Below are 18,874 nucleotides of genomic sequence, written 5' to 3' on the forward strand. Positions count from 1 at the left end.
GTTTTAAAATATATTTTGCACATTACCCCCTTTCAGATATGTGCAAATATTTTTCCCATCCCACAGGTTTTTCTTTTCACTTTGATGATAGTTTCTTTTTCTTTTTCTTTTTATTTTAAAGATTTTACTTATTTATTTTTTAGAGAGAGGGAAAGGCAGGAGAAAGAGAGAGAGAGAAACATCAATGTGCGGTTGCTGGGGGTCATGGCCTGCAACCCAGGCATGTACCCTAACTGGGAATCGAACCTGCGACACTTTGGTTCACAGCCCACGCTCAATCCACTGAGCTACACCAGCCAGGGCCCGATAGTTTCTTTTTCTAGACAAAAGCTACTTAGTTTGATGTGTTCCACTTATTTTTTTTATTTTGTGGCTTGTCCTTTAGGTATCATATACAAGAAAGTCATTACCAAGGCCTATGTCACAGGGACCCGTTCCTGTGTTTTCTTCTAGGAGTTTCATGGTTTAAGATCTAACACTTAAGTCTTTAATCCATTTTGAGTTGATTTTTGTGAATGGTGTAAGAGAGTGGTCCAGTTTCATTCTCTTATATGTGAATACCCCATTACTGCGGCGCCACTTATTGACGAGACTGTCTTTTCTCCATTGAGTATTGTCTGCTCCATTGCCAAATACTAATTGATTCTGTACATTTGGGTTTATTTCTGGGCTCCTGATTCTATTTCATCGGCCTATTTGTCTCTGGTTATGCCAGTAGCTTTACAGTATAACTTGAGTTCAGGAGTGCGATGCCTTCTGCTTAGGTCTTCTTTCTCAGGATTTCTTTGGCTAAATGGGGTCTTTTGTGATTCCATATAAGTTTTAGGAGTGCTTTTTCTACTTCTGTAAAAGTGTCGTTGGACTCTTGATAAGAATTGTGTTGAATCTGTACATGGCTTTCGGTAGTCCTGACATTCTAACTATATTAATTTTGCTAAGCCATGAACATGGGTGTCTTTCGACTTACTTGTGTGTTCTTTGATTTCTTCCATCAATGTCTTGTAGTTTTGAGAGGAGATATTTCATCGCCTTCATTGAATTTATTCCTAAGTATTTTATTGTTTTTGTAACTATTGCAAGTGGGATTCATTTCTATATTTTGTTTTTAGAAAATTTATTGTCAGTGTATAGAAATGTTACTGATATTTTTGTGTTGATTTTTGCATCTTGCAACTTTACTAAATTCATCGATTAGACCTAACAGTGTTTTGGTTGAGTCTTTAGGATGTTCTCTGTATAAAACTATGTCGTCTGCACATAGAGACAATTTTACTTCTTTTTTCTGACTTTGATAACATGTGTTTCTTTTTCTTGCTTGATTGTTCTAGTTAGGACTTTGTATTATGGGGACTAGGAGTGGTGAGAGCGGGCATCCTTGTCTTGTTCCTGATCGCAAGGAGAGAGCTCTCAGCCTTTCACCAGTGAGCGCGAGGTTACCTGTGGGCTTGTCGTATAAAGCCTTTACTATATTGAGATATGTTTCTTCTTTGACTAATTTGTTGAGCATTTTGATCATGAATGGCTGTTATATTTGTCAAGAACTTTTTCTGGGTCTATCGAGATGATCGCTTGAGTCTTTTCTTCCATTCTATAGTATTAATGTGATATATCACATGGATCGGTTTGTGCGTGTCGAACCATCCTTGCCTCTCAGGGATGATTCCTGCCAATCGTGGTGAATGATCCATTTATGTGCTGCTGAATTTGGTTTGCTAGTGTTTGACTGAGATTTTTGCATCTATGTTCATTAGTGATATTGACCTGTAGTTTTCTTTACTAGTAGTATCCTATTCTTTTTTTTTTAAGATTTTATTTATTTATTTTCAAAGAGGGAAGGGCGGGAGAAGGAGAGAGAGAGAAACATCAGTGTGCGATTGCTGGGGGCCATGGCCTGCCACCCAGGCATGTGCCCTGACTGGGAATCGAACCTGCAACACTTTGGTTTGCAGCCCGTGCTCAATCCACTGAGCTACACCAGTCAGGGGGGCTCTATTCTGATTTTGATAACTGGATAGTGCTGGCCTAGTAACTCGAGTTTGGGAGTGTTAACTCCTGTTAAGGTTTTTGGAACAGTTTGAGAAGATTGTTATTAATTCTTTACATGTTTGGTAAAATTCACCAGTGCAATATTCTGGTCCTGGGCTTTTCTTCATTGGGAGATTTCTGAGGACTGATGTAATCTCTTTGCTATAATTGGTCTATTCAGATTTTCTATGTATTCCTGGTTCAGTTTTGGTAAGTTGTATTCAATATGTTTCTGAGAATCTTTTCATTTCTTTCAGTTTGTCTAGTTTATGGGCATATCATTGTTCATAGTAGCTTCTTATAAGCCTCTCTGTTTCTGTGGTACCCATTGTAATGTCCCGTTTTCATTTACAAATCTGTTGATTTGGACCCTTTCTCTTTTCCCCTTGGTTAGTCTAGCCAAGGGCCTGTCCATGATAGGAATCCCTTTTGTTTTTTAATTTAGAGACTTATTTATAAAAAAGAGTTTTTCTTCAATGTTTCTATATATGAATACCTTTTCACTGATTTTTGCCTGTGATGTAAAGAGTGCTTTTCATTTGAAAATTTAGGTCCCTTTTCATTCTTTTTCAGGAAATTTCTTATTAATGAAATTTTAAGTTACTGCTTTCTTCAAATTGTGTTGATATTTTTCCTGAGGAATACCTATAATTTATAGGTCAGCTTTTAATTTTATGTACTGTGTAGCTATTATAACCACTATTTTCCACATTTTATTTTATTACCTTGTGTTTTATTCCACATACATTTTCCATTTATCTTTCCCTTTACAGTCTTAGCTTTTTAGGTTAATTTATTCTATAACTTAACTTTCCCCCCAAATCAGCTCTATTTATTGTTTGAGTGAGGGTTTCTATCTAGTTTTGCTGTTTTAGTGACAGTGTACTCTCACTCACATTTCTTATCCAAATCCATTTTTATCTCATTCTGTTGGCTTCCCGTCTCTCCCTGAATTTTTACGAATTTCTGCTCCTGCTTTTCCAGAGGCCGTGTGTTCTTGCACACGTAGCCAGAGTAGTCTAGCACACGTTGTCCTACAATTTTTTGATTCATAGACTAGGTAATTTTCAGACATACTTTTTTTTCTCAGGCTTTACTATGATGTTTCCCTTTCTTTGAAGTATCCATTTGGATCATCCGGAATTTTTTCCTTTTAAAAGTCAGTTTTATTGAGGTATACTTTTCATGCAATAAAATGACCCATTTTTAGCAAAGTTTGATCATTGTTGACAAATTTAGACACTAATGTAACCAATGCTGTAATCGACATGTGGAGCACTTTCATCACCCCACAAAGATTTCTGATTTCTCTTTCAGTCCATCCATACAAGCGCCCCCCTCCCTCTGTGGGTAACCGCTGATCTGCTTCTTGTCATGATAGATTCGTTATCAGCCTCTCCTAGGATTTCTTATGAATGAAGTTGTATGGTACATACCATTGTTATGTCTGCTTATTTCACTCAGCATAACGTTTCTGAGATTTATGCGTGTTGATGTAGAAGTGATTCATTTCTTTCTAATGTTGAATCGTTTTTTGTTGTATGGATATATCACAGTTAGTTTATTCACTCACTTCTTGATGAACATATTTACCTTATGAGGAAAGCTATAAACATTCATACAATTTTTTTATAGTGATGTACATTTATTTCTCTTGATATATACCTCATTGTGAAAATGCTGGATCCTATGGTAAGCGCATGCTTAATTTAAAAGAAATGTCCAGACAGTTCTTCAAGAGTGGTTGTGTCCTGTTATACACTCTTCAGCAATGTGTGAGGGTTCCGGTTGTTCTGCATGTTTAGCAACACTTTGGAGTGTCGGTTGTTTTTTTAATGTTCGGTATTCTGATCGCCACGTAGTAGAATCAGGTTGTTTAATTTGCATTTCTCTGATAACAAATGATAGCAACTCTATAGGTGCTTATTGGCCATTTGTTTATCTTTTTTTGGAAGTTCTCAATGAAATCTTGTATTCATTTTTCAAATTGGGTTGCTTGTCTATTGTTATGTGTACAAAATAGGAGACTTTTTGTCAGATGCACATATTGGGAATATGTTCTATCGTTAGGAGCTTGTGTTCTCAAAGTATTTCAAAGAGCAGGAATTTCACCTTTTGATAAATTTCAAGTTACCCATTTTTTCTTTTGTCTCTCCTAAGGTTGTAAGGAAATTTATGTTTTATTCTAAAAGTTTTATAGTTTTTACATTTAAGTATATGGTGCATTTATAATTAATTTTTGATAATGGTGAGAGGTAAGGGTTGACTTTTTCCCATTAGGAAAGACCATTGTTCCAGTTCAATCTGTGGAAAAAATTACTTTTTCCACATTGAATTACCTTGACTCTTTTGTTGAAAACCAATTGATCTCCTATGCATGGGTCTATTTCTAGACCCTATATTTTATGCCAGTGTCTATTCTTACACCAGTATCACACTGTTTTGAATACTGCAGCTTTATAGTGAAGCTGAAATCATGTAGTATAAATTATCAGGACTGGTTCTTTTTAAAAATTATTCTGACCATTTTAGGACCTTTGCATTTTCATGCAAATTTTTCTATCAGCTAGTTAGCTTCTACAAAACAATGTGCTTGGATTTGGATTAGGATTACATTGAATACATAGTTTAGTTTGGGGGATAATTGGTATCTTTAGAAAAAGCTTACTATTGAGCCTTCCGATCCACGATCATGGCACATTTGGTCATTTATTTGGGCCTACTTTAATTTCTCTCAGCAGTGTTCACTAGCTTCACTTGTACAAGTCTTGTAGATATTTTGTTAAATATATTGTAAGTATCTTACAGTTTTGGGTGCTGTTGTAAGTAATGTTTAAAATGTAATAGGGAACTTCTTTATTGCCATTATAGAGAAACATAGTCGATTTTTAATATTGATTTTATCTTGCAACCTTGCTAAATTTACTTAGTTTTTGTAGCTTATTTGAAAATTTCTCAAAATTTTCTGTGTATATGATTACACCCTCTTGCAAACAAAAATAATTAAAACATTTCCTTCTTTCTAACTTGTATGCAAATGCCTGGCTGCCTTCTACCCTGCCCCACCCTTCCTTCCTTCCCTCTTACCCCCTTTTCCCTTTTTTCCCTCCTTCCCCCTTTCCTTCCTCTGTTTCTTTTTCTCATTGCGCTGGTTCATATCTCCAGTTCAGTGTTGAATAGAAGTACTGAGAGTGGATATCTTTGTTTTTTACCCCATCCTGATGGGAGGAAGTATTAAGGCTTTCACCATTAAATATTATGGTAGTTGTAGGTTTTTCACATATGCTTTTTTTTTTAAAAATCAGATTGAGGGAAGTCCTGTCTATTCTTAGTTTGCTGAGAGTTTTTGTCATGAGTGAATGTAAATTTTGGTCAAATGCATTTTCTCCTATTTTGGTTAAATACATTTTGAGATGATCATATGACTTCCTTTTTTTATTCCATTAATATGATACATTACATTGATGATTCGCTTTGCAATATTAAACTAACCTTGTGTTCCTGAGATAAATTCTATGTTGTCAGCTGTGTTATAGTGCCTGATTTAATTTGCTAATTTTTTATTGTGCTCTTGCTTCTATATTTATGATGGATATTGAGCTAGCTTTCTTTAATTTTTTTAGAAAAATATTTTATTTATTTTTAGAAAGACGGGAAGGAAAGGAGACAGAGAGGGAAAGAAATATCGTTGTGTGAGAGAAAAACAGTTATCTCTCATAAGCCCCCAATCAGAGACCTGGCCCACAACTCGGACATGTGCCCTGACTGGGAACCGAACCCTTTGGTTGTCAGGCTGGCACTCCATCCACTGAGCCACACCAGCCAGGACTGATTTGGTTTTCTTTTATCATAATGCCTTCATCTAGTTTAGTTTACAGAGTATTATTGACTTCATAAAGTAAGATGGGAAATGTTTCCTTCTCTTCTATTTTCTGAAAGAATTTATGTAGGATTTGTATTATTTATTCTCTTAAATAGTTAGTCGAATCACTGGTGAATCCACCTGGACTTGGGGTTTTCTTCATGGGAATGTTTTACATTGTGTATTAAATATAATAGTTATGGGACATTTAAATTTCATTTTTATGGAATCAGATTTTGTAATGTGTGATTTTTGAGGAATGTGGGCATTTTCATCTGACTTATCAAACTCATCGGCATGTCTGTAGCATCTTCTGTGATGTCCTACCTTTCATTTCTGATATTGGTAATTTTTCTTCTCTATATTTTTACTCATTAGGCTAGCTAGAGGACTTATCAATTTTATTAAAGTTTCCAAAGAACAAATATTTAGTTTAAAATTTTCTCTATTGGTTTTCTATTTTCAATTTTGTTGATTTATGTTTTTATCTTTATTTTCTTTCTTCAGGTAACACTAAGTTTAATTTGTTTTTTCTATCCTATTAAAATAGAAGCATAAATCAGTTTTTGCATCTTTTATATTTTCTAATGTAAGAATTTAAAGTTATAAATTTCCCTTTAAGCATTGCTTTAGATGCATCCCACAAATTTGATATGCTGTGAGTTTATTGTAGTTTGATATAGGATATTTTAAAATATTCCTTATGATTTCTTCTTTGATTTGTGGATTACTTAGAAGTGTGTTTTTTCAAATATACAAATATTTGGTGACTTTCCAGATATGCTTTTGCTAATTTCCAGCTTAAGTTCATTGTGGTCAGGACACATACTCTCTGCTGTTGCTCTATATAAAATTTTAAGGCTTATTTTATGGGCCAGAATATTGTTTATATTAGTAAACTTTGCATATACCTTTGAAAATAATGTCTGTTCCACAGTGGTTGAGTCATTAGGTCAAGTTATTGAGAATGTTGTTCGAGTCTTCTATTTTTAATGATTTTTTGTCTGCTTGCTTTATGAATTACTAAAAGAGGATTGGTGAAATTTACACTAATTATGGACTCATTTATCCCTTTAGTTTTGTCAGTTTTGTTTCACATAATTTGAAACTCTACCATTAGATGCACAGATGTTTAGGATTGTTATGTCATCTCTGTGAATAGACTATCATCACGGTGAAATATTCCTGTTTATTACAGGTTATATGCTTTGTCCTGGAGTACTTGTCTGATATTTACATAGACACTCCAGTATTCTTATTATTAGTATTTGCTAGTGCCATGCTAGTCATATATTATATAATGGCATAACTTCTTCTATCTGTTTACTTTTAACATATCTATCTTTATATTTCAAGTGTTTCTCACAGGCAGCATGTATTTGAATCATTTGTTTTGAAAAACTTAAGTCCTATTTGACAACCTCTGCCTTTTAGACCATTTACATGTAATAGAATTATTTTTTAGGCCATTTACATTTAATGTAACTACAGATATAGTTGGGTTTAAGCCTATCATTTTGTACTTGTTTTCCATTCATTTCATCCATTCTTGATTCCTTTTCTTTTTTAATATCTTGCCTTCTTTAGGGCTAATTATTTTTTAGTATTTCATTTTAACTCTGGATTGAGTTGTTAGCTATGCTTTTTTTTAAAAAAGAATTGCTTTAAGGTTTAAAACCTTATACCTTCAATTTTACATCCTACCTTAAAATAATATTATACTAGCTTACATATAAATAGTTAATAGAATTCAGTGGTGAATCCATCCCATCCTTTTTGTCTCACAACACATGGCTATTATTTTTGTTTTAAACAATAAATAATAATTTAAAAACAGGTTAATATGAGTAGAAAGTCTTTTATTAGTTATATTTACCATGCCTAGGACTCTTTTTGCCTTTGTGTAGGTCTGAGCTTTCATCTAGTCTCGTTTTCCTTCAGCCTCAATACCTTCTTTTAACATTTCTAGTAGTGAAGCTCAGCTGGCAATAAATTCTCTTTTCTTGTGTTTGTCTTTAAATAGTCTATTTCATATTCATTTTTTGAAGGATATTTTCACTGGGTATAGAATTCTAGGTTGACAGTTTTTTTCTTTCAGCCTATTAAAGATGTCGTTCCATTGTCTTCTGGCTTGCATTGTTTCTGACGAGAAATCAGCGATCATTCTTATCTTTGTTCCCCTGTAAGTAATGTGTCTTTTTTTCCTGGCTGCTTTTAAGATTTCCTCTTTACCACTGGTTTTCATCAACTTGATTTTAATGAGTTTTGGTGTGATTTTCTTTGCTTTTATTTTGTGTAAGATTCATTGAGCTTCTTGGATCTGTGGGTTTATAGTTTTCATTAAAACTGAAACATTTTGGCCACTTTTTCCCCCCAAATAATTGCCACTCCCTGCTCCCTTTGCTTCTCTTTGGCTTTTAAACACACATGCTTATTCTTCTTCCTATTTTCCCACAGCTCATTGAAGCTCTATTTTTCTTCTAGTATTTCAGTTTGGGTTGTTTCTGTTATGTCTCCTAATTCACTGATCTTTTCTTCTGTATTGTCTAATCTGCCATTACTTCTATTTTGTGAATTTTTCATTTTTGATATTGTATTTTTAATGTTTAGAAATTTCTTTTGGTTCTTTTTTTTGTATCTTTAATCTCTGTCCTCATTGTGTTCATGTTTTCCTTTAAATATGTTTATACTAGCTATTTCAAAGTCCTTGTTTGCTAAAACTACCTCAGTTCTGTAATTTCTGGGTTTGTTCCTAAGGACCAGTTTTTCTCCAATTATGGATTACATTTTCCTCCTTTTAAAATGTTCAGTAATTTTTGAATGGATGCTGGACTTTGTGAATATTACATTATTGAGTGTCTAGATTTTGTTGTCTTCAGTTACAATGTGTTGAAGTTTGTTTTGGCTGTCAAAGTACTGGTGGATCAGCTTGATCCTTCCAAGTCTTGTTCCTATGTTTTGTTAGGGTGAATCTTGGGTTGCCTTTTCACTAATGGTAGTTCAACCCTCCTACTATGATATGACTTGCTAGAGTCTCTATTGAATATTCCAGGTTTCCACTGGGTTTCTTCTACTCTAGCTGGTTGGAACTTGAATATCTTCCAGCCCTGTATGAGATGTAAGAATTGTTTAGGTTACAGATTCCCTATAGTGGTTCTCTATGCAGCCTAATGAAGTTTTGTCTTATACATGCTCAGCTTAGTATAAACCCAACCCTCCAAAAGGACTCCTCCTCAGATTTCTGGAGGCCCTCTTCTTTGGTACTCTACACAGCAAATTTATGTCATCTTGCTTGTCTACACTCCAGTTTTTGTCCCCTCAACTCAATAGAACCAACCTACTATGCTTATATTTTTCCCTTCTAGGATCAAGGTTTAGAAAGCTTCCAAGAAGAAAGCCAGGATGATTGTAGGAGTCACTTCATTGTTTCTTTTCTCTCATGGCTCATTGTCCTGTGCTACCTGTAGTCCAGTTTCGGAAAATAGTTGTTTTATGTATATTTTCTATTTTTAGTTGTTTGTGGTAGGAAGGCAAGTCTACTACCAGTTACTCTGTCATTTGGAAGCAGAATTCTTCTGCTATATTTTATGCTATATTTTAGTTTTTATTTTCAAATGAAGGGAGATGTATTATGATTATACTTGCCATGTGGTAAGGAATGTAGGGTGTCATCATATTAGAATCAATTGTAATGTTTTCCCAATTACAAATGTCTCTGTTCTATGTTCAGAGATTTTGATTAGGCAGATCTCACATGGGTTCTAGGCATCACTCTTTTGAAACCTTGACAGTGATTTTTTTATACACAACCAAAGTGAAGAATCGCTGTTCTAGTAAGCTTAAATCTAGTGTGAACTCAATGAGCTTAAATGAAAAATCCTACTACTTGTTCTTAACTCAGTTTCACTCTGTAAAAATGGAATAAAAGTTTAGGGGAGTAGGACTTTCTGGGTATCCTCACCATCCACATATAAAGCATTAATCTCTGGCAGAGCAGGAGTCTTTATATTCTGGCTTTAATCAAGTGTCATGGCTGTTGCACATTCTGCTTTGTCTGTGCCTGTCCCATAGCAGTTTTTATATACTTTGAATATTCTATCCAAAAGTGTCAGGAAAATCTCTTTGATATTTATAAAGTGATCGGCACATGTTCTTATACAGATTCAGAGATGAATTTATCTTGGGCGTGCCAGTTCTGTTTTGATTAGTGGTGCCTTGCTGGAGCTCAGTTTTGAGAAGTATTCTAAAGTTGGCTCTGGACTCAGCAGGAAGGAATGCTGTTATGGATTCGTGATATCTGTCATGAATTTGGGATTAAAGGAATGGGGCAACGTGTCCTATGTATTTGCAACTGCTGTACTGGTTAAAGACACTTTTTCTCTAGTTTTCATTAATTACATAAGAAAACTTGTTGCTACTTTCTATATTCATCTTGACTTTTCCACATGTAGGAAATAAATCTTATAGTTATGGAATGCTTGTATTCAAATAATTTCTTCATTTATCCATTGCTTACTCATTTCCTCCTTCTCTCTAAAGATATAAACAATATAATACTGTTACTAGAGTAGTGGTTTCTGGTCTGTACTTTTTGTCTTTTTTTTGTATATATTTTTAAGGTCAATGTCTCTGTTGATCATATTTTCTTGAATTCCAAAGTAGACATGGAATCTTATGCTTCATCTAACAAGAGGGTGGAATATTTGAAGTTAGAATACTTCTAGATAGAAAGTTTTATAAAATATTTGGAGCATAAATTAGTCCTGGATTATTAACAGTAAATATTTTTTTGTTTTTTTTTAAGATTTTATTTATTTATTTTTAGAGAGGGAAGGAAGGGAGAGAGAGAGAGAGAGAGAAACATCAATGTGCAGTTGCTGGGGGTTATAGCCTGCAACCCAGGCATGTACCCTGGCTGGGAATTGAACCTGCGACACTTTGGTTCGCAGCCTGCACTCAATCCACTGAGCTACGCCAGCCAGGGAAAATATTTTTGAATTATAATTTGATATGTAACCAAGTAACAATGTCCTTTCACCTGCAAATTCTTCTATATTAGGTCCATCATGGTCCTATAACATTAGAATATAGCCATTTAGAAACATTTCTTTCTTTCAAACATATAATTCTCTTCCTTTATTTTTTATTTTTGGAGAGGGGAAGGGAGGGAGAAAGAGAGAGAAACATCAATGTGCAGTTGCCTCTCATGTGGCCCCCACTGGGGACCTGGCCCACAACCCAGGCATGTGCCCTGACTGGGAATCGAACCTGCGATGCTTTGGTTCGCAGCCCGCGCTCAGTCCACTGAGCTACACCAGCCAGGGCCCTATTACTTTTTTTATGATGGAACACTGTTAGCCAAGTGCATTGGGCTGCAGAGTCATCGGGAAGATAGTTATTACTTGTTGTGGTTCTCGTTCTGTTCTGTCCCAGATCACTTGGTTCTCGTCCTCATTCTCCGTGGGTACACTGCGTTGAGGAGTTGCATACTAGCTAATATCAGAGATTTAATTTGTGGGTCACATGTGTGAGAGAGAGAGAGCTACCCTTTATTTGGGCAAGAAAGTAATCTTTTCAGTCTCCACATTTGATGGGAAAGGGGTGGGAAGTGGAAGTTGTTTTACATTTCAATTGTTATCAATTGTAAACACTTCCTGGTGCCCAAAATCTAGGGTGGTTAGCATAGCACACTACAGTGAGATGAGCAGAGCGTTAAGAGCCAGGAGATACAGGTTCTAGTCCCAGCTTGTCATTTACTAACGCTGTGATCATAGTAAGCTACTTAACCTTTTTAACTTTGTATTACTCGTCTGTTTAATGCGGTTAATAATCTGCTGCACCTATCCCACAGAGTTGTTGGGAGGAACCAGCGAAACCATAGATGTGAAAACCTTTGAGAACTTACTAATGGTATATCCCTGTGAGGTAATATTTTGCTGTTGTGTATGCCACTTTATAGTAGATTGTTTCCCTTCATAGGAATATGGGTGATGGATCTGTGATATCTTTGCTCAATTTTAAGATTTTTCATAGTTTTAAAAATTATTTTAGGAAGCCTTCAGATGACGGTTCTGTTTAGGAAAAAGAAAACGAATGAAGTATCTGCTGTGTGTTTTACTAGGACCCAAGTACTTTCAATGAGAGTATTCATCAGCTATGCTTTGCTTTACAGCTTGGAATCCCATCCACTGCCAGCACATCGAATGCCACAACGCAATTAACAAACCAGCCGTGAAGGTACTGTTTTGTGAGACCTGGCCTTGTATTGAATTGTCAGACGTCCAATTATCAGGAGCAAATTGTTGAATGAAATGTTAGTTCATTTATTATTCAGGGAATTCAGCTTAATACTCCACAGTGGTAAGACTTCCAGGACTCCCATAATTTAGAGTCTCTATCTGTTCTTCCCGCCTAAATCGCAACGCCCTCTTTTTCGACAATGCCCAGATGTTAATAGGAAGGAGGTACTTTCTGTCTGATTTTTTTCAATTATTCTTTCCCTCATTTTATGTCCTACTGCATTCAAAGGAGTCCTCTGACCTCCTGATGGTTTCTGGCCTCCGGCTCACACTTCAGATTTTCTCTCTGTCCTACAGGCCCACAGCCAGCCCACCCCTCGGGGCCGGCCTCCCTTTGCTCGTCGGCTGTTTCCTACAGCCAGTCCTCGGGGATGGGCCAAGCCGTCTCACCTTCTGTCACGTGTTTATGGAGGTGAAATTCACGTAATATCATTGGATCGTTTTATAATGAACAGTTCAGGGGCATTATGTTGTGTGACCTCTTTTACTTCGACGTGTGGATCAAGAGTATTCACCATCTAGATAGAGGCTTATAGGTTCACACTAAATGAAAAAGGAATGATGAAACTATGTAGTGTGATGCCAATGTATTTTAAAAATTGCATGTATGTATATTTATCTTCATATTCATAGTGAAAAACCACCAGTAATGCTCATCGGAACTCTACCAGTGTTTGCATTGAGATGGAGGGTTATGTTTTTTAAATTTTCTTTTTCTCCAATTTTCCAAACCTCTACATTGGGCGTAAATTATATTTATAAACAGAAAGTAACTGTTATTTTTTAAGATTTTATTTATTTATTTTTAGAGAGGGAAGGGAGGGAGATAGAGAGAGAGAGAAACCTCAATGTGCGGTTGCTGGGGGTCATGGCCTGCAACCCAGGCATGCACCCTGACTGGGAATCGAACCTGCAACAGAAAGTAACTGTTTTTTAATGCGAGAGGCAGATGTGAACATATTGGTATGAGTATGCACTGATCTGTTCACAGCAGAACAGCACTGGCACTGTTAGTCACAGGTCAGGGGGGTCCTGTTGGTGAGTTTGTTTGACACGTTCGAGGTCACCTAGCTAAATTCTGCTGAGTCTTTATAGTTCCAACGTCCTAGGAGTTTTTCCTTTTGAGTGGAACGGACAAATATCTTTACCTGACAGGTATCAGTGGCCCATTAGAAATGAGAGGAAAGAGGAAGAAGAGGTCTGCGTGGGGCCAATGGGAAAGACCCGAGGAAGATGGGTTGATCCTCACGAAAAGCCTAGTATTTCCAGAATAGTGAGCTATGCCGCCACGCAGTGTGGATTTGCCAAATAGAAAAGTATTGTTTATTTTTGTTGCAATAGTTGCAAAAAAATACTTTTGGGGCGAGAGCCAAGAGTCGTGATGGGATTCCCAGTGAAAACATGTTGGAATTTATAGTTCATTATATCACATTCTGCTTCTGGTTTTACTTGATTCCACTTGGGAATCACTTTATCAAATACTTTGGAGTCCAGATAATTTTCTAACACGGGAGTCAGCAAACTATGGCATTTGGGAGACAGCCAAATCTGGCCTGCTGCTCATTTTGGTAAATGAAGTCTTATTTGGTTGCTTATGTATTGTCTGTGCTGCTTCTATGCTACAAGAACATGGTTGAGTGGTTGTGGCCAAGAGTGCACGGACCATAAAACCTGAATATTTATTCTCGGAACATTTACAGAAAGTTTGCCAATCCCTGATTTAACATACCAAAAGGTAGTTGTTATCCATTGCATCAAAGGAAGCATGAAACCTACTGAAGGAAAATTTCACACGGGGTGTTCAGCATTCAGGAAATTTACAGATTTTGTATATAATTTATATAATTTACAGATTTTGATGGTGCAATTATTTAAATTTAGGAATTCTAACTTTTGTGTCCCTCATCATTGAAACTCCTCAGGGTTTTAACTTTAAACTCCACGTTTAAAATTGGTTTATAAATTGGGTTCATTTTTCCCCTTTAAATTGGTAACAACGACAAAAGACAAGTCAGAGGAATGTTCCAGAAGAATTTGTGGTAAATTAACTATATATAATTGACTAGAGCATGGGCTGATCATTTCTTGAAAAGCAGGAACAGAATTCAAAATGACTCGGGCAAGTCACAGAAACTTAAACTGATGCAAAGTGCAAAATTCAGCTGGTCACCTGGATGTCTTGTTCACTTGATTTAAAACACCCAGTAACGGAAATATCCTGAAGATCAGCTGAAAGGCAATGGACACGCTTCGTCTCTGTGCTTGGGCTAATGAAAACTCTGCCATAAAGAATCCGAAACGGAACGGGGCACAGCCGGGGTAAACAGACTACAGGTTATGTGTGGGAGAGAGAAAAAAAACACACCTGGAAATGCAACACTGGAGGATTAATGTAGAACTTAGATTCCAGGGTGAATCATTCAATGGTAGACTTACAGCTGCAATTTCTGAATGAGGTTTTTCCTAAGTAAAAGAGAAACTCTACTGCCAGCATTTTGGTAACAGTGACGATTTCTCATTTTATTAATATATTTTCCTTTTCTTGAAGAGATCTACCATGTTTACCAGTTTAGAGAGTGACCTAGAGGCAATTTGAGCTGCTATGGAGCAAGATGATTGTTTTAATCTTTGTGGAGTGAGGGTAGATTCCTTGATACTATTTGTTACTGGAATTGCAAATAACAGGAGAAATGGAAAACCATAGTAGCCACGTTTAAAATCAACTGTGTGGACTGGCGCCACTCAGCACAGGAAAAGCAGTTACAGGTTGAGTGGGTTTAACTGAAAGTGTTTATTCCATTTTGCTTTGGAAAAATCTGTCATTATTGAAACACTTGTGTTCTTGATGTCAAGAATGTGACGAACGGGGACAGGAGAGTTCATTCTGGCTTTCCGTGTGTTTCAGATGTGCATAGACCCTTCCCTGTCAGTCGCTTTGGGCGATAAGCCGCCCCCACTGTATCTCTGTGAAGAATGCAGCCAGAGGATCGCAGGGTAGGTACGGGGGTCCTCCATGAACAGGCAGTGGGGCAACAATAGGAAGATAGGAGCAATCACCTGGACTTACATTGGTCACATCACCCATGTTTCCCATTCTGCTCTCTGGTGCTTAAAGAGTGCTTTGTTCGATGTTTGATGTGTAGCGAACTTTCACTGGAAAGATTTCAGCTTTGAAAAGTTGCAATATTTCTCTCCCTGCATGCGACAGGAGAAAGCAATTGCACTTACTTGCAAGCAGCCCCAGTTTTCAAGTGACCCCGTTAAAAAGGCCACAGAGAAAAATAGAACTGGTTTTTCAAACATGACAGATAATTCATAGGGGTTCTCTTTGTGTGTTAGTTTCACAGAATCACGCTCAGCTTTGTACAAATCGTGCTGTATTTTGCTTGGCTTAATTAGCATCTGGAAAGTATCATTCAAAGATAACTGAATATGATAAAATGCCTATAATTTATAATTTAGCTGGAATGCACTAGACATTTAAAAAGTTTATTATGATAGTGCTCTTAATTACACTTCCTTTCTATTAAAAGCCTTTTAGCAGTAGCGTGCAGCTTATTAGCATTCATGTGGAAGGGTGACATTGCTGGAAGTTCAAACGTGAATTCTGTTTTTCTTCACAGGGACCACAGTGAATGGTTGATTGATGTTCTCCTGCCACAAGGTACGGTTTACTTCAGAATGAATCATGAGTAATCATGACTAATGGTGTGGTTGATCTGTCTCCTTTTGTACTATGTTATTTAACAAAGATAGTAACAGAAGTATTAAAATATTGCATTCTATGAATATTCATTGATACGAAGCATTATATCAATGCTTACTTGTAATCTGCCCACATGTTTAATAATGAGAGAAGAGGTATCATTTCTACCCCAATCAAGGGGAGATGCTAGGCTTAGGATTCTGTGGGATTAAAGCCCTGCTGATTATGTCAAGGGGTTGTCTGTGTACATAACAGGTGTTGCCAATGATTGTTGGCTGTGCCAGGTCAGACAGGGAATAAGGACCATCAGCGGGAAGAATGCTGAATAACGGGCCTTTCTTCTGCCACTGTGACTAGTCTCCTCATCAGTAAAATGGGGACAAAGTATACCTGACCCATCTCCATGGGGAGACGAGATTGTAATGCTTGTGGTCGGTCAGAGGTCTAAGAGCGATGCCAGTGAGTTGACAGATCAGATAGATGAGCCAGCACCCTTCTACCCACGGGGAGGCAGGTGTGCCAGCCCCCTACCTGGGGACTGGCAGGACCAGGGAACACCCTGGACAGCACAGGGAAGATGGCAGGTGGTCCAAGCTGGGAGCGTGCTCAGTACAGACCAGGCACACGGGGCAAACTTGGTCTAGGGCTTCAGAGGCAGGCGCTAAAAGACTGTGTAAGGCCTCACTTAAATAAATCTGAAAACCTTAATTGACTAAATTCTGTGACCTTTAGAAAAGTGTAAGGCCTTTGCTTGATGATGATTATACTACGTCACTGTAGTCTAACCTTTAGTATTAGGTCATCCGAACCTCGTTAAGGAAGGACTGATGGAAACAGACAGCTCAAGTCTAAGCAGTTGACATTAGTAAGATTTTTCTATAGTTCTGATACGTCACCCTCATGGTGAGGCTCTAAACGAGGCCCTGCAACTCAGAGGCATAGCGTAACAGAGCAGCTGTGCAGAGGGAATCCATAGGCGTATGGGTAGACCCGCCTCCACCATGGGTGGCCGTGTGATCCTAAAGAAGTTGTGCCACCATAGTGGCCCTCAATTTTGTGTCCTGTCCAACGAGAAGGTGAGATTACCGTTATTTGGCTTTAACACGATCTGAACTCTAAGTCGTGTCTGAGAAGGTTGAGTTACTTATAAGACCAGGTGGAGTATTTGCAGCGTGCAAGGGTTTTTAACGCCATGAAGCATAAGTAGATGATGATTCATGAAACGATGGAGAAACTGTTTTAGCCAAGGCTAGAGGTTGTGTTACAAAACTTGTTTTTACCCCTCCTCACGGCTGCCCTGGTGGACAATGGGCTCTCTCTCTTTGTTGATGTTTTGTGTGCCTTCCCCTTACAGCTGAGATATCTGCTATATGTCAGAAGAAGGTAAGAACAGACCGTCCGTGTGGCGGGGCATGATTTGCTGTGTCTGTATGTAAATTCACGCATCGACACCTGCCTCATCTCTGCACCATGGTTTCCCAGTGTGTCCATGCCACTGTACTCGTGGAGGGGGAAGAGCGGTAACCGAGCACGCGAGGCTGCTGTGTCCTGACGCTCTCTGTCTCCATTTCTGCTTTTGCTACCCGTCTTCTGCACCCGTGTTGTTGATAACTAATCTGAAATAAAAGCTATGTGCTTCTCTGGAGTAGAAGTCTAATTACAAAAACCCTTTGAATGACAGTGTAACACGTGCCACTTAGCTTTGATAAATGATGCATCTTGTCCGCTAAACATCCTTGTTTTTTGAAGTGCAGTGTAAATGGTTCATTGTTTGTGTTAGAGCATGCATACTCAGACCAGCTGCGTATGGAAAATGGTTACTTATATGTAAGTTGAATGTTATCTCTAGTTAAAGATTCCACCTTCAAGTTTCCTTTGGCCACCTTCAGGACGGTTTCCCTAAACCATATCTCTTTTTTTTTTTTGGTTCTAGTTGTGGAAAAGTACAAGAGAAAGTAGTGTGTTGTCATATAAAGAACTCTGGGTTAGCTGGCTGAGACGCTTGGGTTCTGACCAGCTCTGCCCCCCTCCCCCCCCCCCCCCCCCACCTATGAGACCACGTACAGGCCATTTAAATTGCCTAGGAGTTAGTCATGAACGGCTACCTTCTGAGGGCCGTTCCTGTTATCCGCTGCCATATAATGAGCCATCCTAAAACGTAGTGGTTTACAACAACAAACATTTGTTCGATCCCAATTCTGTGGATTGGCCATTTGGCTTACGCTCAGCTAGGCTTCTTTTGACCAACTCCTGTAGGCTCACTCGTGTGTTTGCATCAATTGGTGAGTAGGCTGGGGGTTCGCTGGTCCCAGGTGGCCTCACTGCCCTGTCTGGGCCTTCCGCCGGGGTGCCTGCAGTGGCTGGGGTGACTGGGGTGTCCAGCTCACCCTCTTTCCGTCAGGTGTCGCGTCCTCCAGGAGGCTAGACTGGACTCATTCAGGTGGGAGCAGTGGTCTGAGAGAATGAGGGGATGAGGGAGGAGGTTGAAAGACCTTTGGAGACTGAAGCTCGGACGTCAAGGAGCATCAGTCCTGCTGCATTCCAGTCTTCAGAGAATGTCCCCAGGCCTGCCAGCTTCGAGGAGTGGGGGACATAGGCTCCTCCCCTTTACATGGCTGCAAGAACTTTGTGGTCCTGTTTAACTCACCACAATCCACCCTCTGGATGTTAGTACCTACATTCTCTGCAAATGCAAAGTGCTCTTACCGCCTTCTAAGACCTTAAAAAGTCTTATCCACTTATGGCTTCCAGCTTCAAGTCCTTATCTTGCGATCTACATTTGGTCTGGTCACTGATGAAACACCTGGGGTGCAAATTCTCTTGATCCAGAGACTGGGAATGGGAACGGCAAGTTATCTGCTCTCTGCACCCTCAACCCGCAGTGGTGAGCTAGGCACCCGATGACAGCAATAGATTTCTGTTCAGAAAGAGGAGGAGGAAGCAGGTCGCCGTCACTGGTCTGGAGGAGCTCCAGCCGCGGAC

General features: G+C 38.2%; 1 protein-coding gene across 12 annotated transcripts in view; it reads left to right on the forward strand.

Moving 5' to 3' along the window:
- Positions 1-18,874, forward strand: part of UNC79 (unc-79 homolog, NALCN channel complex subunit) — a 209,653-nt gene that overhangs the window by 70,836 nt on the left and 119,943 nt on the right. For all 12 annotated transcript variants that reach the window (XM_036013549.1, XM_036013517.1, XM_036013522.1 and 9 more), the window contains 4 exons: positions 12,060-12,124; positions 15,092-15,180; positions 15,810-15,850; positions 17,247-17,275. In XM_036013549.1, coding sequence (XP_035869442.1) covers positions 12,060-12,124; positions 15,092-15,180; positions 15,810-15,850; positions 17,247-17,275 — 224 coding nt within the window. The remainder of the gene's footprint in view (positions 1-12,059; positions 12,125-15,091; positions 15,181-15,809; positions 15,851-17,246; positions 17,276-18,874) is intronic.

The sequence above is a fragment of the Phyllostomus discolor genome, chromosome 1 (genome assembly GCF_004126475.2).
Source record: "Phyllostomus discolor isolate MPI-MPIP mPhyDis1 chromosome 1, mPhyDis1.pri.v3, whole genome shotgun sequence".
Classification (NCBI taxonomy): domain Eukaryota; kingdom Metazoa; phylum Chordata; class Mammalia; order Chiroptera; family Phyllostomidae; genus Phyllostomus; species Phyllostomus discolor.